This window comes from Epinephelus lanceolatus, chromosome 3 (assembly GCF_041903045.1).
Source record: "Epinephelus lanceolatus isolate andai-2023 chromosome 3, ASM4190304v1, whole genome shotgun sequence".
NCBI classification, from domain to species: domain Eukaryota; kingdom Metazoa; phylum Chordata; class Actinopteri; order Perciformes; family Serranidae; genus Epinephelus; species Epinephelus lanceolatus.
Window position 1 is genome coordinate 28,377,808 of NC_135736.1, and position 25,651 is coordinate 28,403,458.

At 40.1% G+C, this 25,651-nt stretch overlaps 2 protein-coding genes across 3 annotated transcripts; one reads left to right on the top strand and one right to left on the bottom strand.

Annotated features, from left to right (window-relative positions):
* The first annotated feature begins 721 nt into the window (after nucleotides 1-721).
* Nucleotides 722-11,522, top strand: abcg2d (ATP binding cassette subfamily G member 2 (JR blood group)). The gene is made up of 15 exons (XM_033624230.2): nucleotides 722-1,150; nucleotides 2,258-2,317; nucleotides 2,414-2,528; nucleotides 3,114-3,266; nucleotides 3,356-3,513; nucleotides 4,745-4,896; nucleotides 5,103-5,204; nucleotides 5,581-5,831; nucleotides 7,600-7,682; nucleotides 9,490-9,579; nucleotides 9,696-9,817; nucleotides 9,961-10,115; nucleotides 10,350-10,439; nucleotides 10,846-10,958; nucleotides 11,074-11,522. Exons 1-15 carry the CDS (start codon nucleotides 939-941, stop codon nucleotides 11,219-11,221), a joined length of 2,004 nt encoding a protein of 667 aa, XP_033480121.1. The 5' UTR covers nucleotides 722-938; the 3' UTR covers nucleotides 11,222-11,522.
* A 2,017-nt stretch (nucleotides 11,523-13,539) lies between these two features.
* Nucleotides 13,540-24,647, bottom strand: pkd2 (polycystic kidney disease 2). Of its 2 annotated transcripts, none has more exons than XM_033624229.2 (15): nucleotides 23,589-24,647; nucleotides 22,626-22,739; nucleotides 19,841-19,974; nucleotides 19,286-19,536; nucleotides 18,936-19,160; nucleotides 18,335-18,563; nucleotides 18,071-18,241; nucleotides 17,041-17,222; nucleotides 16,828-16,948; nucleotides 16,648-16,746; nucleotides 16,034-16,155; nucleotides 15,814-15,931; nucleotides 15,531-15,691; nucleotides 15,164-15,311; nucleotides 13,540-14,478 (listed from the first exon to the last, which is right to left on the bottom strand). In XM_033624229.2, exons 1-15 carry the CDS (start codon nucleotides 24,010-24,012, stop codon nucleotides 14,275-14,277), a joined length of 2,703 nt encoding a protein of 900 aa, XP_033480120.2. In that variant the 5' UTR covers nucleotides 24,013-24,647; the 3' UTR covers nucleotides 13,540-14,274. The 2 variants fall into 2 exon arrangements, with proteins under 2 accessions (XP_033480120.2, XP_033480119.2); XM_033624228.2 differs by having other exon boundaries at nucleotides 15,531-15,694; nucleotides 23,589-24,618.
* Nucleotides 24,648-25,651: the final 1,004 nt, after the last annotated feature.

Sequence of the window (25,651 nt, forward strand, 5' to 3'; positions counted from 1 at the left end):
TTTAAGAGACTCAACACCACTGCTTCAATCTGTGCGGTAATTTTGAGATATATTTATTTTGAATTACTAATATTACCATAATAAACACTGATAGATCTATGTCTTTAGCAAAATTAAGTATATTTTGTATACCTAAGGCAGACAAACGTATTTTCAACCTTGCTCCCTATAAGGAGAAATGTGTATGAACATTTGCATGTTTCACACTCGCATGATAGTTTATTGCCCTTTGAAAAATACTGCGGAAAAACTAGTTGGATGTTGAAACATTGCTAATAATTTATGGGACTGAGTGTGTTGCTGTCACATTGTTTTCCCACTGAGGTTTTTGCCACGACCAGCTGTGCGTGCGCAGTACCTGGCGTGGTTTCCTCCACCATCACGTTTTAAACACAGGGTTTTCCCCAGGAATTTATTTTAGCTGATGTGATACTGTAAGCCACCCAGATCATAACACATCACCTCTTTTGGTCAATTAATTTGGTACATAACGCTCTAAACAATAGTAAAGACATAACATTGGTTTAAGAAATTGGCAATTTCTACATACATTTAGGAACTATGATAACTTAAAAAGTGGAAAATGACTAAGTTAGTCATCAGGCTAAATTCTGCCAAAAAAGTATTAAATATACGACTCCTCTCTGGCCTTTTTTGGAGTATATCACAGGGTGCCGTGGTCATGGAAAACCTGGAAAAGTCGTGGGATATTACAGTCACATTTAGTGGCCTGGAAAAGTTGAGGTTTTTCGCCCTATCCCAGTGAAAATTACACCTCAGCATACACTATATGACGTTTGCTGCGCGTGAGACCCTGACATATACATTGCTGATTGATTTTATATTATTTTGTGTCACATAAGTTGGTAACATATTAGTAAAGGATTGATTTCCATCAGATCAGTGTCATCTGATATGGTTGTTTTCTGCACAGGAGAATGGAGAGAGCCAATCACATCAACATTGCAATGATAGAAGATATCGGCACCAACGGGACAACCAGGTCAAAGGTCGTCACAGCCATGGACCAGAACAAGCAGCCGTGTGGCTCCACTGTGAGCTTCCATAACATCCAATACAAAGTGCAGCTGAAGAGCGGCTTCCTCTGCAAACGGAAAACCAGTCCCAAGGACATACTGGTTGACCTCAAGTCAGTTGTAAAGATTGTAAAAGCTCTTTGTCTGTTCATCTTTGTCAGTCATGTCTGTATGTACGCATCTTATCACCTCACACGTTAGTATCCTGCACCTGTTGTGGAAAACAATATCCAAAAATACATAGATATTTTTGACCTGTGGCACATTGAGCAGTTGTAGTTTTCTCTAATTATTTTCAGTAGAAAGTCAATTAAATTTTTAGTGATATAGTTTTACAGATTGTTGCTAATTTATTCTTACTTAACCAAACACACACTCAAAACTGCCTCAAATAAATTACGAGCATTTTCTAAGCAAACAAGCCAAAATTGACTTTCAGAAACACGTAGTTCAATTGATAGTTTTTGGATCATTATAAATATATATTACAATAAATCTAAATTTTGGAGACTGTGTTACAGTTAAAGCAATCCAATATGGCTTATTGTATCCTTACCCAAAGTAGAACAATAGTGAATGGACTCTTACACTTGTTTCTTTCTGATGGTTTTAAACACAGCTGACATTTCCCATGGAAGAATGAATAATTTCACACAAATTTCTGGGCCTTTTCCCATCTCAGTGTTAATTATATGATATTAAGCATGGTTTCTTGCATATAATCTCTCTGATGCACTAAAGAGCAGTCTGCCAGGGAAGCGAATTAAACACTGTCACGTGATCCTTTGTCAGGCTTTTATTCAAGTCTTTTAATTCCATTTTATATCACTGACCTTTTTCTGCTATTGTGTAACTGTTCACTCTGAAGTCCAAGGATTTGCTTTTCAGTTTTTACACCTCAGTATAGATTCTTTTTTGTGTGTATGTGCAGCATTTAAGACATGTTTATGATATCTGTGCAACTGCAAAATCCTTTCATCAACATTATTCTATTTGGGATGAGGGAGGGAGGAAAGGTGTTAAGAGAAAAGATCATATTAATCCACTTGTTTCACGCTTCTAACATTTGTAATTGCAGAAGTGATATTGTGATGTGGAAATCTTAGATTAAACACCATAGGAATTAATGCAGACCCTTTAAATATGTCCCAATCTTTGCCTTTGAATTCTTTTTTTCATGTTAAACTGGTTACATAGAGCTCTGTGTTATTGTCTTGCAGTGGGATTATGAGACCGGGTCTCAACGCAATTCTTGGACCTACTGGGAGTGGAAAATCTTCGTGAGTATCACACAGATCTTCAAGAAGAAAATGTATTCAAAATAGTTACCTGCATTTGTTGTCGATATGCTTGTTAAGTGTTGTTTTTGTTCAAAGATTTTTGGACATTCTGGCTGCAAGAAAGGATCCATCGGGTCTCTCAGGGGAAGTACTCATTGACAAAGCACCACAGCCTCCAAACTTCAAGTGCCTCTCTGGCTATGTGGTTCAGGTGCATTTGAATTCATACATTTACTTAAATCTGCATGCACTGATTTGTTTGTTTTGATCACTTGTTTGTGTCCACCTGATATTTATGTCTGTTACTCACTCCCTGGTTTGGTCTCTACCAACTCTTGAGACAAATAACTGGCCCCGTCTACACATATACAGGAAGAAGGAGCTCTCTCAAACACACAAATGATGCTCTTACCATGCAAAAGTTTTCCTTTCACTCCTCATCGATAACGTTCCCATTCAAAATTGTCCCACCATCTGCTGGCCTGACCGGACCTGAACCAAAACTGTCGTTTATGTCATACTTTAAACCAGGGGTGCTGAGGTGGACCAAATAACACTGGGCATAGCAGACGGCCCAGTTCATTCTTAAAGTACTGCAGCAAAACTATGTTGTAACTTTAAGTGAAAAGAGGTCATTAGATTAGTGCTAGCAGCTTTAAATACAAAGTTTGCCACTTTCTAAACTCTGTTAGGTCGACAATTCTCTGCATAACAGGTCTGTGGAGATTTAAGCTACAAAACAAATGATCCTCTCTGTCTCTGACCTTTGACCTCAAGCTCTTGTCTCCCTTCCTAGGAAGATGTGGTCATGGGCACCCTGACTGTGAGGGAGAATCTGCGTTTTTCTGCAGCACTGCGGCTGCCCAGCTCTGTGCCTCAGAGTGAGAAGGAGGCTCGAGTCAACCACCTCATTAAAGAACTGGGTCTCACCAAGGTGGCTGACTCCAAGGTAAAGATACACACATGTCTGAATGACTTATCCAACCTTCAAGACATGAGGTGAGAGTCAGGACAGACTGATGTTGGTGTTTTCCTCAGGTGGGCACACAGATGACTCGGGGAATCTCTGGAGGAGAGAGGAAGAGGACAAACATTGGCATGGAGCTGATTATTGATCCTTCAGTTCTCTTTCTGGATGAACCGACCACAGGACTGGACGCCAGCACGGCTAACTCTGTCCTGCTGTTGTTGAAAAGGTAATAAAACAGCTTCTCTGTTATTCTCCTGATTTTATAATGGGTTATATTCAGAGTCAAGTTTTAAGCTTCATCCGTGCCCTAAAACTACACTTACATCCTATGAAATGTAATTTAACCTTAAAACAAAATTATATGTACATGTATATGTCTTTTTTTTTTTTTATTTCAATCATTTTATTTGTCACATGAAATTAGAGATGTACCAATACCACTTTTTCCTTCCCGATACCGATACCGATTCCGATCCCTGAACCTTAGGTATCTGCCGATACCGAGTACCAATCCGATACAGCGTGTTATCGGAGGCAAACATGAAATTATATGAATACAATTTCAGTGAATGTAATCTCTCAGTTGCTTTATTTGTGCATTTAAAACGTTTTGGCCTGCTGTATCTACAGGGAAAAAAGGCCATTATCTGGGTGGTTGGGATCTTTAATGATTCTTCCGGCCATATATTTGCAGTGCCTGGTGTAAACGTCCTTTAGGCAGGGTAGAACAGCACCTATAGTATGTTCAGCTGAATGAACCGGTCTTTTCAGGGCCTTGCGGTCCTGTTCGGTGCTGTTTCTGTATGCTCTTGATGATGCAGGAAGAGAATTCCTCATTATTTGAAGGGATATTTTACTTTTTTGGTCTCTGTCCATCATATGTATTGCAGCACTGCTTTGATTTTTTTTTTTTTTTTTTTTTCCCAGAGGAAAGGATTCTGGCTTTAAATGCGTCATTTAAATATACATTTCGAGCCTAATAGGCTTCAATCAATCAGTCAGACTTTACTTGTATTGCACACTAGTGTGCAATATATTGTTTTTTAATTTGTATTTCTTTTTTTTTTATCATCATCACCATGTCAGCTTGTGCAATAAGCACATCATGAGAGACTGGGATATTGCACTCAGATTTTTTAAGTTAGTTGAAAAAGAGTATTGGTAGAAAAACTTCACTTTGAAATGTAATTATCCTTTATTTGTTGGCGCCTTTTGTGTTTGATTCAGTGTTCAGTTTATTTAATATAAGAATTAGAAATAATTTCCTTTTAATTTTTTGAAGTCAACAATCAATTTGTTGTATTTTAGCAGTATACTGAAGACAGCAGAAAGGCAGAACTTAGCACATAAGAAATATCAAAAATCTTGTTCTACCACTTCTTTTTTTTTTTTTTTGCAATTACAAGGCATCTTTATTGTTTTTATATTAGTTTATGTTTTACTATGTGTCTTTTCAGGATGGCCAGTCATGGAAGAACAATAATCATGTCCATCCACCAACCACGATACTCCATCTACAGACTATTTGACACTCTGACTCTGCTGGTGGGTGGTAAAATGGTGTACCACGGACCAGCGCCAAACGCTTTGGACTACTTCGCCAACATTGGTGAGTATGTGGAAAGTTGTTATCAATACAACATACCATTTGACATTGTTATACCATTCCTGATGTTTCTAATGTCACCTGGAAATAAACGTAGGTGGTTGTGCAGCGTTATTCTCATACATGGCAGTAAATAAATCAGGCAATTAAAAAAACTTGATAAAGCATGTTCTGATATTAAACACTGATCATTGTGATCTGTGTCTCAGGCTTTCCCTGTGAGCCCCACAACAACCCAGCAGACTTCTTTCTGGATGTTATTAATGGAGACTCCACGGCTACGACCATGACCAAAGTGCACGGCTCAGAAGGTAACACCATTCATACACCGTAGCATGAATACTGCTGTCAATATGGTGTCTTAAGCAAGAATTTGTTACTGCATTGTCTATTTCTCCCGTAAGATGTTTTCAGAAACACATTTTAGTGTACTGTTTAGCTGTAAAATGAGAAAGTTTACAAGCCAGCCTCCATGTTGGAGACAGTTGACTGGAGTACCAAGCACCTCCCCCAGGCTGGACCAGCTATCTCATTTTAAAGCTAAACAGTACACTAAAACATATTTCTGAAAACAACTGAGACCAAGATTTTGTTAATCCAGTGCTTTATGGGATTATTGGTGTCTTTAGGGAAGACTGTTTACAATACTTCAATCTGTGATGTTCCTCCTGTATCTCCTCTGGGCAGATTTGGACTTTGAGGATTTCAGTGGCTCCAGGCAGAGCATCGAGGAGCGCCTGGTGGAGGAATACAAGAACAGCAGCTACTCCAGTGACACGAGAGCTGAGCTGGACCGCATCGTCCAGGATAAGAAGTGTATCTCATGTTCAAAGTCCCGCACCATCACCTACAACAGCTCCTTCTTCCACCAGCTACGTTGGGTTCTTAAGAGAACCTTTCAGAACCTCATGCTGAACCCTCAAACATCTGTGGCCCAGGTATACATCACCATTACTCATTTTAAACACAAAACTCATCATCTGTGGTAAAAATATGACAGTCATGAATTTAAAGTCTAAAGCAGACTGTATAGGTTGTAGCTGCTACTGTAGGAATGTGTGCTCAGCACTGGGCCTGCTGTAGTAGTCCGCCCGACCACACACACATACAGTGACAGGGCTAACTGTTGGCATCACAGCTAATGTTGTAAATTATTAACGGGTTTAATGTTTCGGTGTTGGTGTGAGTTTGTTCGGGACTATTTAATGGCTCGGTAGTGGATGTTGGTCACTGCTGCTCTGTTAGCTTGTGCTAACAAGACGGTTTCTGAACTGTCCGTTTGCCAGAGGAGAGCAGCTCTGACTGTTTAGTAATAAAGTATATAAATTTTTTTAAAAAAAAAAAAAATGAATTTAATTTAATTCATCTGATGTCAAAGTCTCAAGACAGTTAAGTAGGTCCTCATTTTCGTGACTTTAATGTGCCTCAGGTCTAAGCCTACAGCTCTAAATTATTGATCTGATAACGTCTCAGTTTTTGGTTTTTATGTTAGTTTAAACATGTTAATATCACTTTTACTTTGTTCAAACAGTCCAAAAAGTGAAAAAAGCAGAAAAATAAGCAATGTCAGCGCTGTTATCATCTTGAACAGGACACAGTGACAGCACTTTGGAGGGGTCAAGACTTAATGCTCTCATTAGTCACCCCATGGCGGCAAAATGCCGTCAGAAGTCTCCTCACTTTAGGAATTATTAACAGCTAATTGGCCCTAAATAAGTCAAAATAATCCTACAAGAGGGGCTCTAGGTGGAGTGGGTGCGTTAATCGGCTTTGCTGACTGTTGTGACCCCACTCTTGCCTCTTAGGGCCAGGATCTGAACTGATATCATATCTGGCCAAAGCCCCTTGGCCCCGGTCCTGGACTCATCACATGATGGCATCATGACCTATCACTCCACTGCCCCGCTTTCACATGAAGGGCTGTGGGGAATGAGGTGAAAGAGGCTCAACCTTAATAGCTTATCCCTTCACCCTGGGAACCGCTTAGTCCCGTCATAATCTGTAAATTGTTAGGATTAAAACTTGTGTCGCTTTCACTTTTCTCACTCTTTTCTGTTGTCCCCCCATTCATCTAAAATAATTTATAACAGTCCACAGTTAGAAGAACTGAGGCGACTCCACTGGTTGCAAAAGAAGTCTGATTTAATAGAAGTCTATGAGAACATGGCCCACTTCTCACTTGATTTATTACCCCAATAAACATTTTCCTAATGAGTTGATGTTTTCAATCACTAGTTTTAAGTTTTCTTCAGTGCAGCATGATGTTCATTTTGTATATTATGGTCACACGTAGAGTAAAAATTACAATAAATCAGGGTATGCTTCAGGGTGTGGCTACCTTGTGATTGATGTTTAAGATGTGTAAAGAGAACTGGACACAGCATTGGGGACTGGGCCCTGTTCATTCCTATGAAAGTTGGTCAGTGGCGCATGAAGCCAAAGAAGTTAAACTTCCCATGTGTACAATCACCCGGATCTTCCGCATTGTTGGGTCCACAGAGCAGACGCACTAGAGACTTTGCTTGCCAAGTGGCTAACTTCCAATATAGCCCTCCAGTAACTTGAATGGTGATAAGATGATTTAATTGTGCGGCTCTTCTAGACACTGAAATGATATTGGACTAATATATGCGAATTGTACAAGCAGGTCTTTCTTGATGGTTGTCACTGCTTCTATTAAAGTCTCTCATGTTTGTGTCTGTGCAGCTGGGAGTCCACATTTTCCTTGCCCTCATCGTAGGCGCCATTTTCTTCGGGGTCAAAGACGATCAGAGTGGTATCCAGAACAGGTGAGAGACCTGCTGAGGTACATGCTGCACATGCCGTCCGAAATCTGCTTTTTTTTAACATCCGAACACCCAACCTGATATATTTACTGTGCACAGAGGGTGGTAGTTGCTATCGTGGACAACAAGGTCATGTCCTCTGTGTTTTATGTTGGAATCTGTGTTTTTTAGCAACCTGAGGAAAAATTAGATCATTCTACAATGAAAAACTAACACAGTGGATTTTTTTAGGCTGATGTAGAATTTTTAAGACTCAGTGCACTTAAATTTGGCTTCATTCAGGCATTAAAACATTTTGAAGACATTTCAGACATGACTTCAATAATTAAATAAAAATAAAGAATACATTATGTAATAATAAACAAAAGAACACCCAGCTATCACTAAACTGTCATTTGAGTAATTTACCTAATCTCACAGTTTTCCTCATTGGTGCAGACCTCCTCTTCCTCTTCCAGGGAAATTATACTAATTTAAAACTATTCACTGCAGCAGGGCTGACTTGTCTAACTTCAGCAGTATGACGGCTATAATAATCTGTACATCTGTCATAATGTGCACACAGGGATAATATTTAGATCATGTGGCTGTCTCTCATGGGCATATTGATTATTGCAACATGTTTCCTAACAATTGTTCAGGTTTATAAGCCAGTCACTTGCTTTTAATTCCTGCGTAACTAATCCTCTTACTGTGTTTTATTGGGCACAACCTGGTACTCACAAGTCCAGTGAAGCACATCAGAAAACTCAATGGTCTCCCTCTTTCTCTTTGTGCATGCTTCAGTGGAATATAAGGACCTAATGTCATTATATTCATGGTCAATGCATAGGCAGTATGGCAGACTGTGGTGAATGCGGCTTAAATGCCTCAAGTTATTCAGCCGTCCCTCCTTTTCATTGGGTGCAGGGCTGTAGTGGAGTCAGTCACCTTTTAAGTCCCTGTACGTACATACGGACCACACCACATTAAGTACTATAATCTGGCTGTTCTTTAGCCAGCTCTCTCTTTAGAGTCAACTCTTTGTTAGCATAATAGGCAAAGCTATTTAATTTACATAACATGTCTCATTAGAGTTAAACTTAGCTGTAGTGGAATATAACTAAGGACAGTTTTCATGTACTCTACTTAAGCACAGTATTGAGGTACATGCAGACTAGTGAGTGTTTTGATTTTATGGGATTTCTACTTCTTTAAGACTACTAACAGAATCTTTGTCCTTGTTTGTATTTTGTTACCTTTGGACAGAGCCCAGCTAGCTGTTTCCACTCTTTGTGCTAAGCTAAAATAAGCAACTGTTGGCTGTAGCTTCATATTTACTGTACAGACACGAGAGTGGCATCAGTCCTCTCATCTCAGCAATACAGTGAATGAGCTTATTTCCCAAAATGCTAAACTATTCTTCTGGCGGGCAAGTAGTCATAGCTAGTGTTGTGCAAGTTCACACAAAGTTTAGTTCACACGTTAAAATGAATTAGTTCACACTCATTTCTATGTGTTGCCTCAAAATCATTGTCGATGTGGCATAAGGTGGGACTTGTTTTTTCAGACCTGGCGGGCACAATTTGCATAAAACGAGATCTTTTTTCAGTCGGAATCGGTACTGATTTATTTTTACAACTCTGTCATATAAATTATATAAAAAATATCAGCAGCACTGTGCTGTGATGTCGCTGTTGTCTGAATTGCCACTTGCACTCGTAGCCATGCAGGTGTTGTACTCAAGTCTGTTTCCAAAATAGTGCTTCTCTCCTGTTAAAATGTGGAGAGAAAATAATGATTGGGTTTTGTTTTGCTGTTCTTCTTACAGGATGGGCGCCCTCTTCTTCATCACAACCAACCAGTGTTTCAGCACTGTGTCTGCAGCTGAGCTTTTCATCATCGAGAGGAAACTGTTTGTGTATGTAATCTGTCAGCATGTCGTACAGGACAGAATCTGTGTGGATGATGCAACATAAATTTGGATTAAGTGTGTAGAGCTGGGATTTGATTTCTGTTTGTGTTTTCTTGTGACAGGCATGAGTACATCAGCGGCTACTACAGAGTGTCTGTCTACTTCCTCTCTAAGATACTGTCTGACATCACTCTGCGCACCATCACCTCCCTCATCTTCAGCTGTATAGTCTACTTTATGATCGGTAAGACTGACTGATCTACAAACTCATTCATCTGTGCAGTGCTCGAGGTTTCAATATTTGAGCAAATACTGAATTTAAATGCAGATTGCTCTGTGTTTAATCTTTAGATAAATGTGTGTGTGTTTGTGTGTGTCTTCACTCAGGGCTTAAATCCACAGCTGCAGCCTTTTTCATCTTCACGCTGACAGTGACTCTGGTGGCCTACACAGCCACAGCCATGACCATGGCCATCTCAGCTGACCAGTGTGTCGTGGCTCTTGCCAACATTTTCATGACCATTACGTTTGTCTTCATGATGGTGAGAGACAGAAAAACACTGAGATGCACCTAAATATGTTTCAGGTACACTCAGTTGGAAGTTAGTATAATTAATTGAACTAGAAAGCTAGTTTCTGATAGCAGGAAAATCACAGGTAACACTAATAACATTAGTTTAAGGCTGTTCAGTTTAGATGTGTCAGTGCAGCTTTTTCCTGCTGTGACGTCAAAATGTCAGCTGTTAAAAAACCTTGAGTTTGTGTTGTGTTTTCAGATTTTCTCAGGTCTCCTGGTGAACCTGCCCAGCATCATGGATTGGCTGGCCTGGCTGAAGTACTTCAGCATTCCTCGCTACGGCCTCGCAGTAAGTCACAGTAAAAGGAACGTTATGACAGGAAGGACTGCAGTGAAAGCAATAATACCTGTATGTTTATAGTTATAGAGAAAGGAATTGATGCCACCAAATTATATTTTTTCTCTGATGTTTGTATGTCGTGTCTTCACCAGTGTGTAGGCAGCTTTCTCAGTATTGGTTGTGTTCTAGCCAGTGCACCTGATAAAATACTGGGATGTTCATTTGCTGCAAATAATTTGCCTTGGTATTTTGGTGCAAAATAAACAAAGTAAAATAAAAATGGTCATAAAATAGAAATTTTAAGTTAAAAACATATAAAATATATATCTGTTTTAAAATGAAAAGAGTTGTACAGTGCACATTTTGTAACTTTGATATCTGCTCAGCATTCATTGATGATGTCATCTCTGCTCAGGCTTTGAAGATCAACGAGTTTGTGGGTTTGAAGTTCTGTGACGAGGCTGTGATCCGAAACACCAACATGTCGGCTACAGTGACAAACTGCAGTGTGAGCACAGTCGGCCTGACGTGAGTAGACCTGCAGTATGACATTTCTAATCCAGCTACTTCACCATGCCTCATTTATGACCTACAAAACAAACAGCTCAGACATTGATTGTAACATTGACTGGTGTTATTTCAGATGTACAGGTGAGCAGTATCTGGACTACCTGGGAATAGAGTACACCACCTGGGGACTGTGGGAGAATCACATGGCTCTGACCGCAATGACCTTCATATTCCTCATCATTGCTTACCTGAAACTCCGCTACATCAAGAAGTTCACTTAAATGTGTGATTATGTATATTTTATTGTTGTCTTCAAGGAACCAGGCAGGTAGATGTTCAAAAAGAATTTCACCAGTAAAGGAATAGTATGACATTTTGGGAAAGACACATACTGTACCTTCTTTTTACATGGAGTAAGATGAGATGATTGATACCACTCTATCAGGCCAGTTCACAGAACAGATTGAGGATATTACGCAAGTGATATCACAGCGCAAACATGCCCATAAAGTCATTTTAGGTAGTTGTTATCAGGATGCTGTGTGTTCAAGTGTTGATTTTTCTGATGCGTTTTGGTTTTAATTAGAGGAATTGACGACAGATTGACGACAGATTGATTGGCTATGTGTGGTGGCCGCGATTGGTACTCAGCATAGCAGTGATAGCTACTGTGCAGACTGTGGCATAATATATCCATATTACCTAATTCACATACGTGCAAACAGAAAAGGAGCACCAAGTGTGGAGTGTGAGTGTGGAGCTAGAGCCAGGAGGCAGTTAGCTTAGCTTAGCGTAAAGATTTAAAGCAAGGAGGAAACAGCTGACTGACTTAGTTCAAAGTTCATTAATAGATCTTCCACAGCTAAAGCTTACTCGTATGTTGTTTGTTTAATCATTACACAAACAGAAATGTAAAAAGCACTTCTGCACAGCATTTCTGTTGGTTGCCTGGAAACCTCACTGTGACAATAAGACTCTGGGAAGTCAAAGTGTCTGGTTGTCATTTGCCAGGCAATAGTTGCAGCATGTATCTCAGTATTAAAACACAGACTGCTGGTTTAGCTTTAGAGCGTATTTTTTAACTTTGACAAGAGTCAGGCTAGCTGTTTGCCCCTGCCACCAGTCTCTATGCTAAGCTAAAGTAGCCTTAACACAATGTTTACATATTATCTCCTTATAAAGTTGTTATGGTGAACGTGTTAGCAAACAGTAGCCTGTTTACTCATCCAGCAGACAGTCTGCTGTGTCCAAAAGTCATGGCATGAGAGTCAACCATAACAGTAAAGCTGCGTGACTTAAAACCAAAACCAATTACTTTCTAACAGTGTGTTTCATTCTTAAATTATAAAAATGTTAATTAGCTTTAATTAGCAGTTTTAATGAACAGATATGAGTATTGATCTTCTCATCTTACTCTAAGCAAATACACAATTTTTCCCAAAATGTCAAACTGTTTGAGTAAAATACATACCTAAATGTAAACATGAGTGTAACTGTCATTGGTGAAAATCATTTGTCTCTGAAAAACTTTTTAGGAGCTAATAATAACTGTTCTTTATTTTTCACAGTGTTGAAGTGATTTTAAAGCCCGACAGAGAGTTTTCTGACAGTCGTTTCAAGATTTTCACACAACATTGACGTGATTATGTGTGATGTGTTTCTTATTTATGAATATTTACATTTACAGTATTATTTTAAAATCAGATTATGCCTTTTTTCAGTACTTTTGTAACTCAGTAATCCTGATAATTCAACTTTTGTACAATTACTGAATCTTTCTTAACTGTAATTGAGCGCTGATTTTTTTTTTTTTTATAACTGTAGATATTGTAGAATTATATCACATACATTGTTAGTATGTGTATTTTTTTGTTGTTACCAAAAAAAAGTCTATACACACATTTATGTTCTGATGCAGCTTTTTGAAAACATGTATAAACATTTTCACTTAACACCAGACTTTGCATTTTTCTTTCAGTACGGTGTGTTCTGATGTTGACATACAGCAATTGTATGTAAGTGTCAGTAAAGTTTTGGATAATTATCTTACTTAAAAAATTCTTGGCAACACTTTACAGGTCTGTAATTTCGGGATAGTTTCCATGGAAGTTTTTTTAAAGGTGTTCTTTCAACAACTAATTATAAACTATAAACTTTAAAACTGCAGCTAAATACAGCGACCAAAATAACATAATTTTGTGTCTATTTCTGTAAGTGTAACTGAATACTTAAATTAAATAGTACAGTATTTGTACATCAGCAGACACATTTTTGAACGGATTCCTGTGGTGTACATTTACAGTTGTAAATTTAATGTTGCATAACTTATCTAGGGTATCCTAGGGCCTAAAATCAAATAAAAGTATATATTTTTTTTATCATTATACACAAAAACTATATTATTTCACTAGGTTTTATATATTTGTACAACTATAAGCATCAGCAATGAAGGAAATGTGATCATAATATTATAAAAGAGCATTTACATTCAATAAACTGCAGATGAGGTCAGTAGATCACATTGTTCTGTATACCAGGAAAAGGCATTACTGATTTGGCTCTGATTAAAATCTAATTTTTAAAAAAAAACAAGCTTATATTTTATTAACACCTTTATTTGGCATAAGAGATTTTTAAAAAAAGAAATAGATTGTAAAAAAGTAAGGCACAGGAGAAAATAATAATAAATGCATGGGTTTCCCATGAACACTAGTCGCACTCCAAATCGAAGTTTGTTTCAAGTTACAATATGTATCATAAAATGATGATAAGCTATTTAATCTGAAGCTTAATTGACGTACAGAGGATGAGTAAATATGACAGAATGTGCCACACTTATACCTACTGCGTATTAAAATGATGAAAGAACAAATAATCAGCATAATTAACAGTCATAGAAACTTCTTTTTGGTGTTTGTGTAAATGCTGCGATGTGTGGATACAGTAATCAGAAGCAGGTGAGATATTTCTCATGTAATACTAAAATCACGCTGAGTGTGCTGAGGATGGTGTGTTATATGAAATACTGTGGAACACTGTGCTGTAAATCCTTTGTAAAAGTCTCTACCACACATTCTCATGTTTCCCTTCATCATCCTGTGAAAGTAATACTTGATAATAGCTTTAGTGAATACTCATAGATGTCTCACAGAAGAACTGTCAGTGCATTGAAGTATCTGAGGTGAGGTGCGTTTGATTCTGTCACCTCCTTTGTAATGCTACTTTGTTCTGCAAAAATGGTCCCACCTCTTCAGTTACTTGTATCGCTGCAGGGAAACTTCAAGTGAAGAGTTTCTTGCCAGAGTGAAATATCCTTCATCGGGCCAAGTCCTCCTCACACATGGCTGCTCCCGTTTGTGTCGAGGCCGTCAGTGGACAAAGAGGAAGATGGGCGAGGCCTTGGGCCAACAGGAGTGGCCGGCTGTGGGTGGCTGATCTGTGAGGCCATATCGTCAGACTCCCAGCGCTCCAGTTCCTCCCTCACCAGCCTCTCCATCTGCTCCCTGTGGGCGTCTGTGTCCCGTCCCACGCGCTCATCCTGACAGACAAAAACAGATTGGAGGAATCTAGCTGTGGGAATCACATATCTTATGAGATAATTAATTTGTCAGATTATTGTGGAAAGCAGGCTGTAGGCCAGTTACTTAGAGGCCCAGTGTGTAGGATTTAGTGACATCTAGTGGTGAGGTTGGGGATTGCAACCAACTGAAACTTCTCCTGTGTGTCTGACACAAAAATACAAACAGCCCTATCTAGTGCTAGCGTTTGATTTGTCTGTTTTGGGCTCCTGTAGAAACAACATGGCAGACTCTATGGCAACAGATTTGCACAGCATGTAGATATATATGACTCATGCTTTATTTTGACACTTCCTTTCCGCCGTTTCCTCAGCAGTGATTGGCTCCGTTCACTCTTTGTTCACTCATTAACCTGACTGAGTTCACCCCTATTTAAACCATGAACACCATTTCACTCATTCTTTCTTCATCGTCACATGGGACAAGAGTGCTGGTAAGCAGTTTCTTTCTCTTTGGTTTATCCTGTGTATAATTTTAACTGAGCATTATTTACCCTTATTAAGATGGACATTTATTTAATTTGACTGAAGCTCTAATAGTGTATTTGTTTCTTTCAGATTCAAACCCATGTGTATTTAACATTTATTATCGCAGCTTTAAGTGTGTGTAAACGCACAGCTACTGACTGTCTCTACTGCCTCTCACCTCCATGACTCCGTCCAGCAGCCTGCCCAGCACATCTCTCCTTTTGAGTTTAGCTCTCTCCATGGTTTCCAGTTTCACGATCACAGCATCTATCTTGGACACTATGCTGCCGATCGAGTGCTCCATCCTGTCCACACGTCTCACCAGACTGAGAAACACAGAGCGGTTAGTTCCCTTATTATTTTACATGGTAAATGTACTACAGTAAGAATCATTCAGATTAAAATGAAAAACTCAAATGTGTGTATATAAACTGCATATGTATGACTATGACATTTTATTACTCATCAGTTATTAGCTCAGCTTTCATTCACTGATTAACAGTAAAGTTACAGTATAATAAAATGTAATAATAAAAGCTCCATACACTTGAAACTCTTCATAGGAGACACCGCCTGAGCTGCTGCCGCGACGACGAGAGCTGTGGCCGCTGTCCTCATCATCGTCTTCCTCTGAGTCATCCTGGGTGCGAGGGAAGCTCCGCCCGCTGCTGGGTCGGGTCAGCGAATTGCGTTCCAGCTCCAAGTCCTCCTGGCGAGCGAGCAGAGACACACTGAACATCTGCAGGTGCTGTGGCTGAGTGTGAATGACCACATACATGCAGGGTGTGTTGTGTTTTTCCACGTGTTGCTGCTGGCATCATCACTCACTCTCTCTTTCTCCAGGTCGTCTCTCATCTGCTGGTGTTCGTGCTCCGTCAGCTCCTGGTCACCGTCGTGATCGTACTTGGCAAAGATGGCTTGAATTTCTGCGTCTGTGTGGCCCTTTCTGAGCAAGGAAAAAGGTCAAAGCACAGTATGAGTTTGACAAATACAGAAGTAAACTCAAATAATATAATAGTTTCGAGTTTTATCTTTCAGTTTTCTTCACCCTTTAAGATCCTGGCGGAGTTCATCAAAGTTCAGTTTGCCCCCGGCCTGACGCAAACTGTCGGAGATGTCGTCTACTGCTGTCTTCTTCAGTCTCAGCTTCATCAAAGCTTTGTTACAACCCTAAGAGAGAAGAATACTTACATTTGGAGCAACCTAAAGAAGCCGGTTACAGTTTACGGTACACAAACCACACTTGTACTATCCAGTGCTTCTGCTCCATTGTCATAAAGATACGTCACTCTGTATCACATGTTGTGAAGCTGACACACTCTAGGTTTCCTGCAGAGAATCAATTTGAGACTTCTACTCACACCGGAGGAAATTATTTCCGTTTTATGAATTATATCAAGCTTCAGGGAGAACAACTAACCACTCCACTAACACCTTTACTGGCAGAAATCCTGCTATTTTCTAATACTCTTTTCTAATATCTGTTCTCATTAAATTTTTCCAATATCTGTATCTGTGAGCGCATAGATGCAACCAGACCCAAAAACTGCAATATCTGGAGTAGCTTCTGGAGCTGCTCTGTCGTTATTGCTGCAGCAGCTGCTGTTGATTTAATGGATTTAATCTGCCCGGCCGACATGAATAATACATGTAGTTCAATACCTTCTTAATGAGATCAGTCATTTCCATCTCAGACCTCTGCTGAGACATGTCGGCCTTCACCTCAGAGTATGTGTCGTTGATGATTGCCAGGAACATGTTCTGTATGGAGAGAATAAGAAAAGGTGTTGTGTTAGAGGGTGTGCGTGTAAACAACAACAAACGTGACTACACCGGACTCACCATGAGGATGAAGAAAATGAAGAAGACAAAGGTTGTGAAGTAGATGGGTCCGAGCACTGGATTCGCCTCCTCTATTTCTGAGAACTCAAAGTCTCCCAGGATGATGCGGAACTGAGTAAAACTACACAAACAGAAACAACATTTTTAAACAACAGGAAACATCAGCTGACGGTGGTGTTTGTACATTTGAGGACTATACTTTGAATCACATACATGCTGGCCTGGAAGGTACTGAAATCGTTGACTTGGGTTCCGAACACCAAGTAGGCGAGCTGAGCATATGCCAGGAAGATGATGAAGAACATGATGGCAAAACCCACAAGGTCCTTAGCGCAGCGAGACATGGTGCCGGACAGCTGACTCATGGTCTTATTGAAGTTGATGAACTTGAAGAGCTGAGAGGAGGAGCATAATTATGAGGATTAGTGGACTTCACAGAACTGTAGTTGGGTTCTTATCACAGACTGTTTAAGATAATGGACATAGCCACCATGACGTCATCCATTGGTTTGGCATTTTGGTTGTCGACGTCTTGGATTTTTGGAGCCAGACCAAATTTGAACGAAAGGGTGGAGCCATTCCCAATGCTAGCCGCTAGCTTGATTGGCACAGTGCATTTACTGCTATGGTTAACAGTGATAATGCTAATGTTAATTTTTGGCAAATTAAATACAAAATGTAGTTACTGGAAAAACTGAATATCCAACGCTGAACATGACTTTTTTAGGTAACCAAAACATTAAAGTTATTTTTTTTTATTAACTGCAAACGCAGTAATATTGATGGCTATGGCTACGCCAACACTCAGTGAATCTGGGGTTACGTAATGATTAACAACATTACTGCTGTTGTAGAGACTAGCGATAAGACGACACCCACCTGTCTCTCAAAGTGACCACGCCCCTAACTATGCATGACTTTTAAGTCTTAATAATATTTAAATAGCTGAGTTACTTAAAAACTCACCCCAAATACAGTTGTCATGAAACAGGAAATTAGCTGTAGAGACCCAAACCTTTTTTTGTTCCAGGCTGTAAACATGTTTACTTGCATATTTTAACATGGGGGTCTATGAGGATTGACTCACTTTTGGAGCCAGCCTCAAGTGGCCATTAGAGGAACTGCAGTTTTTGACACTTAAACATTGGCTTCATTTTTCAGTCCTGTTGGCCGCCAGTTGGTTTTTATGTATACAGTGTGGTATTTTTGGATTGATTATGATGCAAATGGTACAGATTCATACCTTGACCCAGGAGAAGAAGACGATGACCGCAGCCACGTGGTTGAACTGGACCTGCAGGTTGGCCAAAGGCTCAAAGCTGGGGTGAGCGCTGTGGTTCTCCAACAGGCCTTTCAGAAGGTTGCCCACCATGGCTGTTCTGGTTATGTTCATGATTATGGCGACAACACTCAACTGGAGAAAAAGAGCAGACAACAAACTTTGTCAGTCTTGTTAAAATTACTATGATCTAACTTTAATAATCCGGAGTACGACTTTGATACACACCACGACAATGAGAACATCCAGACAGTTCCACAGGCACTTGAAGTAATGCAGGCGGTGGATGCGGATCTCCAGCACCTCCTCCACCACGTAGTAGAGGATGAACAGACAGAATGCTACCTCGCACACACCCACAAAGTAGTCCCAGCTGGACACGTATCGTATCAGACGCACTGTTTGGAACTGCCAGGAGGTCACCACACCACCTGTAGCAGGGAACTCCACCAGTAACCTGAAAAATGCATCAAATCATATTAACTGTCCATACTGGCACTTTTATATTTTAGAGATAAATCAAAATGAAGCACAAGTATGTACATCTAGAGTTTCACAAAATAATTGCAAGTTTATTTTTGCATTTTCAGACTCTAATGACTATTGAATATTTGACTAGTCAACCAGCAGCAATTTTGATGATCACTTAAGCATTTTAATCAGTTACCAAGTAAAAAAAAAGCATACCACCAATTCACAGCCTCTGATTCCTAAAATGTGTCGATTTGTGCCATTTATTTGTTACACACTGTTACAAATCCAGAAATAATCATTAGGCACATCCCGGCACTATATTGTAAATGGATACGTTGTGATTGATGAATCTTACCTGGCGATACAGAAAAGGTTGATGTTCCCATTGTAGACAGAGAAGTCGAGAAACACCGCCCTGGTGCCTCTGTCCAGCCACAGATGGTCTCTGAGAAACTGCAGTTGGTTTGCTGACTCCTCTTTAGTACGAGACAGGTCTTTGTAATATCCTCCGCCTCCATATTTAGATATTTGGCCCCAATAACTGCTCCCATTCATCTCACTCTCTGTTGTGTACACCCACCTGAGAGACACCAGGAAGAGCAGATTTAGGATGTACACATTTGTTGATGTACTAAATATGATACAGCTCTAATGTCCTTTAAATTGGATAATGTAATATAAATTAAATTAAAAGCGTGGGCTTACGCTGTTCCATTCTTGGGGCCAAAGGAGGCCGTGTCCTCGTTGGTCGGGGTGTACATGTTGTAGCAGTCCTGGACCTCGTCTCTCAGATCTTCATGGACGGTGCAGGACTCATTGCGAACTTTGACCTGTCGGAGCCGTGGCACCCCGAGGAGGAGGTTCTCATAGTAGATGAGACTGTGATTCTCAGGCAGGCTCTGGTTGTTGTACCACACCTCCCAGTACATGCCATTGAGGAAAGGTCCCTCTGTGAACTATACGTGTAGGACAGTCAGGATTGCAACACAGAAGAGGCCGGGCGGAGTGGCCCTATGCTGCATGTCACAAAAGCGTCAATGTACTCTGTCTTATCACAAGAGTAGAAGATTAAGCATAGCTACCCACATTTTACTCAGATGATATTTGTACTCGTAAAAAGTACATTATCTCTACCAGATACTCGTTACATCCGGGTACTCGACTCAACCCTAATGAAAGTTGCATAAATTTTCTCACCTAACTCACATCAAGAAGGCTAATAATGTATTTCCAAAAATCAAGATGAAATTTGCATTTTACCTTCCAGAAATCCTCCATGGATGAGAGGCTCCTAAAAGTGGAAGGGTCCCCAGCAGACAGCGGTGTGTCCAGGAAAAGCTGAGACATGACTTTGGTGTAGTAGTACATATTGGCACTCACCATCCCGTAGGTCACTGCAGAGCAAATCACAATACAACATGATCATTACTATGCGCGATATTCCTGTTAGCATTTGTTACAATGCAGAATGACATTTGTGCTTTTTGTTTGTGTGACACTGCCAAGACCTGACAAACACAAAAACTAGCTCAAAATTAAACTTAAAGGCGCTGTATGTAACAATGTGGCCAAAACGGCTACTGCACTCAATTTCAAAATACTGCCGCGAGTCGTGTCCGCCCCCCCTCCCCTACAGATTCGAGGTTGCTGGACAGTGGCACGCTGGAGACTGATTTGTTTGCCCACGGGCGGCTGCTGTGGCAGGGCCGCGTCGCCGCATCCTTGATCTTTGGTTTTCCAGCGGACCGTTCGAGGAAGTCCGGCTTCTCTGCTGCTAACCCTGCTGCCGGGATATAGCTGAGGAGACTGCTAACGCTATGTACCGGGACACTGCTAATGCTGCTTGCCGTGCTGCTGTAGCTCAGTCGTAACTTTAACTGATGCTGAGACTCTACTGACTGTGTGACTGGTAGACGGTGGTGGGTGGTGCAACAGGCCAAAACACAAATTCAAAACATAAACATGATTTGCGGACCGTAAAATTTTTTTTAAAATGCGAATATTCTGGCTGTACTATTGTTGTCGGTGAGATCAGTATGTTATATGAACATTATTCCTTAGTCTCTGTGACATATTAGGAGGATTTTACGACTATTTGCTTTAGATTTCTTACATATAGCTCCTTTAATTTAGTTTCACCTATACCTTACTATTTCCTGTAGCACTACTGAGTACTCATCGGGGAGCAGCTCTGGAAACTGCATTTAATAGCTGTGCTCAGCCTGGCAGAATATGCCTCACTCCAGTCTGCTGGGAAATCATTTCCTGATCCACCCTAAACCACAGTTTGGCATTTTTCATTGCAGCAAAAAGAGAGTAGAGAAACTTTACCATTACTTTTCTCATCACACACATTTTACATGTGCGATTTCCATCAATTTTTTACCAACCCAAAATGCAGCCATCGCATTAGTGCTGTCATTGGAATCTAAACCCACTGATGAGTGTCTGAGATTTGATTTTTAGCTGCCAAAACCATTAAGCAGTCACTGTGAGCATGGAAAATATCTCTTCAGCTAAAAGAAAGGTGCCCAGGCTGGCGTATTTGGTGCCACATTTTAAAGAGCTCTCTCTGACTCACTTGGATCGAGTGTCAGTTCACTTCAGTCCAGGACTAACTTTAAGGGCTCAAGCATGTACTTTATATGTATGCCACCAAAATGGTGCACATATTTTGGCGTGTTCCTTAAACCATGTGACCATTTATAGCTATGTTTACACCACAAGTCCTAATACCCAATGTGTATATGTTATTACATGTTATAGTATACTTTTTTGCAGTTATGATACAAGTAGTCAATATACTTTACTGTCTGGAACTAACAGGAAATGATGCAATGGGTGCTGAATGGCAGTGCTTTGTTTGTTTGTTTGTTTGTTTTTGTTTGTCTGAGATCTTCCTGGAGCTGTCGCACCACCATGAACAATTCATTTAAATATTTTGCCACTTTAAAAAACAAGCAATTAGGCATACTAACTGTTCTGAGATTATGTAATTTTGTCTTTTTTTCAGTGTGAAAACACTAGATACCATCTACACAAAACACCTAATGGAATTATTAGGCAAGCCAACTACTAGGCTGCTTAAAGAAATGGGAATTCAAGGCCAAGACCAACGTCAGGCCATCAAAGCCCTCTCTGGTGCAGCCAAACGGTCAAGCCGGTGGCTATGGATTAAGATGAGACACACCACCTGGGCCCCGAAATACCACTAACAACAGCAGGTTTCAAGGGACTAAAAGCAGAGAAGGCGCACCTGGGATGCCAGGTTGTGCCAATGAGCCCTCCGGAGGTGTTGTGGTGAAGGGAGGTACCCACCTGATAAGTCCAATGAAGCTTTTACCCTCCCTAAACCCCCACTCCCTCCCCAGGCATGTCTCCAACTTTCACTCATAATCTTAAATCTGTGTGTTGTTGCACAAATGAACAGTTAAACTCCACCTGGATTAAAGTTAGGTAAATTAATCTCCTGTTAGTTTCTTCTCTTTTCTCACCTTATCAAAATTAAGGGAGTAGAGGGAGGTGGCGTGTACGGGGAGAGTCCAGTCTGCACAGATGTCTCTGCTTGGCTCTGCCTCCCCATCTTACTTTTCTACCTACCTATGCTCTTTCCTAGTTTTCTATCCATCTAACCTTAACCCTTTGGCTCCCACTCGTAAAAAACCCTGACAGTACTATTACTCCCACTCATCGCCTCAAGTATGTGCATCAAGTTATTATAACATCTAGTCCTAAACTGAACAGTATGAGGAATGGAACTGGAACACAGTTTAAGACTGGAGGGTGGGCTGTGTATTAACGGAGCCTTGTAGCACATGATTAGGCTCCACTAGCACTTTTTCCCTATGTTAGTTACTCACTAGATGTGCAGGTAGTCCAATCCAGTCATGACCACCTAAACATTCACATCAGTTCAGTTTAAAATTGCCTTGGGTCACATTTATTTCTCTCTACCTATCACAGATGAGTCATTTCTGAAGGGCATGCCGACCAACCTTTAACATAAATCTTATGTCATTTTGCAGGACTTTGCTTGTTTACTTACAGATACAGATAGTGATGAGGAATGTGATATATGTGATCATCTCCCTCAGTACGTTCCTGAGGTACCTCTCTCGACTGTTGTCACTGTCCTCCATCAGCTCTGTGCCCCACAGAACTGTAAAGAAAAAACAGAGATTCGACAGGACATCAGCATACCGTAAAACTTCAATTAGTGGCCCGGGCTATTATTTGCTTAAATCACTGAACTCACCAAGCCTATATTTGGGACAGGCGTCTGTATGGGACAGGCCTTTAAATCCTTTTACACAAAACTACATTACATTGGCTACACTAGGGGTTCCCAAATGTTTAGACCACTAACCTCAGAAAATTTGAGATGATTTAAGAAGACACTGTAAGAAAAGGGAATTTGTAAAATCACTTTTTAAGTGACAGTTAGATCAAAGAGTTGATCCTGTTTTCCACTTAACTGTGCTTGATTTTCTTCTTTCTATTATTTTACCTTATATTACTGAACTTTGTTTTACCTATTCTGGTCCAGCCAATGCCTTTGTTATATAAGCTCACCATCTGGGTTGATGTTATATTTGATTATATTAATTTGCTGTATGAAACAAATTTGTTTTTTTAAAAGTGCTCTATAAAGATTATTATTATTGTTACCATTACTATTATTATTATAACTTAGCACTGAACTTTAGTAGATGGGTAATGTAGGGGCACTGATAATAATAGTGGGGAGGGTAATATTTCTAATAGCAAGTGTAAATATAATATGGATAAATGTATATTTACAGAATGGGGGAAACTATGACTTTAAATCAGTGCCATAACCCTACAAATCTGATTGACATCTTACTGTACAGTGAAAAAGCTTGCTTGATAGACACTACAGCCCTAAACCCTGACTACCATTTATTTATACATTATCATCATGTTATTGATCTGTAGATAATAAATAAGTTATTCATGTTTATAAGAAAACATAAAAATAGAGACTTACTTCTGATCTTGTGGAGTATCTGCTTCATACAGCTGCGGTGATCAAGCCTGTCCTGCTGCCGAGCATCCACAGTCGGGGTCGGGTACAGTCCTCCCCGGGCGATGTGGGTGCTGCTGCCTGCGCCGGTGTAACTGCCCAGGCCGCTGCTGCAGCTGCTGCTGGAGGCCGTGGACACCGACCTCCTCCCGGGGCTCGCCGGAGGCCAGTCGGCTTCCATGATCTCATCCTCGGGCTCAAAACCCGGGTTGTCCCGGCTCCACGCTTGTCTGGACGGAGGGGACGGGGTGCCTATGACTCCTCCGAGACCCAGGTCTTGATGCTGGATGTTCTCCATCTCTATCCCTTCGCTTGAGTCGAGTCTGTGGGGCAGCCGGCCAGGCTGGCTCTGCGGGAGCTGCTGCGGTCTGACTCGGGATGAACTCATGGTCCAGTTAGCCGTTATATTAATCTAGTGTGGGGCATCTGAGAAAAGCTAAACCTTATAGAGAAACGCAAAAACCTCTGATAAACGTTTATAACGGTTGAAGCATGTCGAGCACCTCAGAGATACTCAACCGTTAAACGCCTAAAAACAAAGCTAATTAGAAAAGTTACTTAGCTAAATAACCTACACACATAACACGTTACACGATATGTTAAAGTCACAATATAAACATTTAATTAACGGTTTCCTGCTCCTCATAGCAACCGTTAGTAGTTTTCACGCTCAACTAACCGTTAGCAAAACTTTCCGATCCTCAATTCCGTCTCAAAAAACGATGTCCTCCGTTACAAAGCGATGCCTTTAAACTGTTTAAAGTTGTTACCTATTAAACTATTAAAATTACCACCTAATTAGCCTTTTACATGTCGCTGACAGCCGCATTAAAACTGCCGTGTTTATGTGGACGAAGAAGAAGAAAGATACTTTTCTTGCCCCAGGACAGCCATCTTGTTCTTGAACTGTTCCCCTAAAAAACCCTCTCGAGCTCATTTGTGTGGGACTCAGATTACATTAGGAGTCATGGCGTCGCAGTAAAGGATGGAAAACACCTCTGTGGAAAACATTTTTCTTCACTGACGTTTTTATTTCTCAATTATTAACGGTTAAAATTGACAAATTGCAAAGATTGAACTGCTTTGGGTTTATTTTTGTTGAGTCGTAATAATCTGAAATAAATTCCTCAAAGTAATAATTTTCTTTGAAAGCTCATTTAAACCCTTTGTGGCCATCAGGAAGCCTTACATTTACTTGAAAATGTTAAATACACTGTTGAGATGAATATAGACATTACATACTGCTACGTTACATAACCGCTGTGTGTTTGGGTCAGCGGTTGCCATGACAACAATGCACTTAGCTAAGAGGAGCTCGTTGACAAGAGGTCTGCATGTGAACCTGCACTGCAAATGCAAAGCCAAGAAAAGGGAGCTTTAATGCCTATTATGGGCAGTAAAGATTTGCACAATGAAACGACGTTGCAAAAACTGAGAAAATGCCATTTTAAAATGCTGTAACAGGTGTTTGAGGACAAAACCACAACTGTAAGTGGTTAATTTAACTTTTATTTTTAACAGCAGCAGTAGTAAAAGTGAAAACAGAATTTCTGATACAAAAATATAAAATATATTCAACAAGTCAAATATCAAAACTACTCTAAAGGGTGAGTTGTCATACATGTACAGAAAAAGAATGTATGGCAAATAAGTCTGCAAAATATTATTTTTACAGATAAAAGTAATTGTTCTATTTATCATTCTATTTAAAACAATTAAAAAGAATTGTACTCAGAAGAAACTGTCTACCCAAGGTGTACCCAGGACATCTGATAGCAACTGAAAAATATTTCACCAATATGTTGTGACTCGTTGGCTAGTGAGGCTGGTAACTGCCCACAAAAGTCGCATGCTGGACTAATATTTGGATACATTTTACAGAGCTTATTTTAGAGTTTCCTTTTTGAATAAAGCAAATAAGTTGCCGATTCTCCAAAAATGTGCTTATTTCAGACCTATTTTACATCAGACTATTATATAAATCTAATAACACTGATAATACCCGAGTTCACTTTAGCAATCAATGA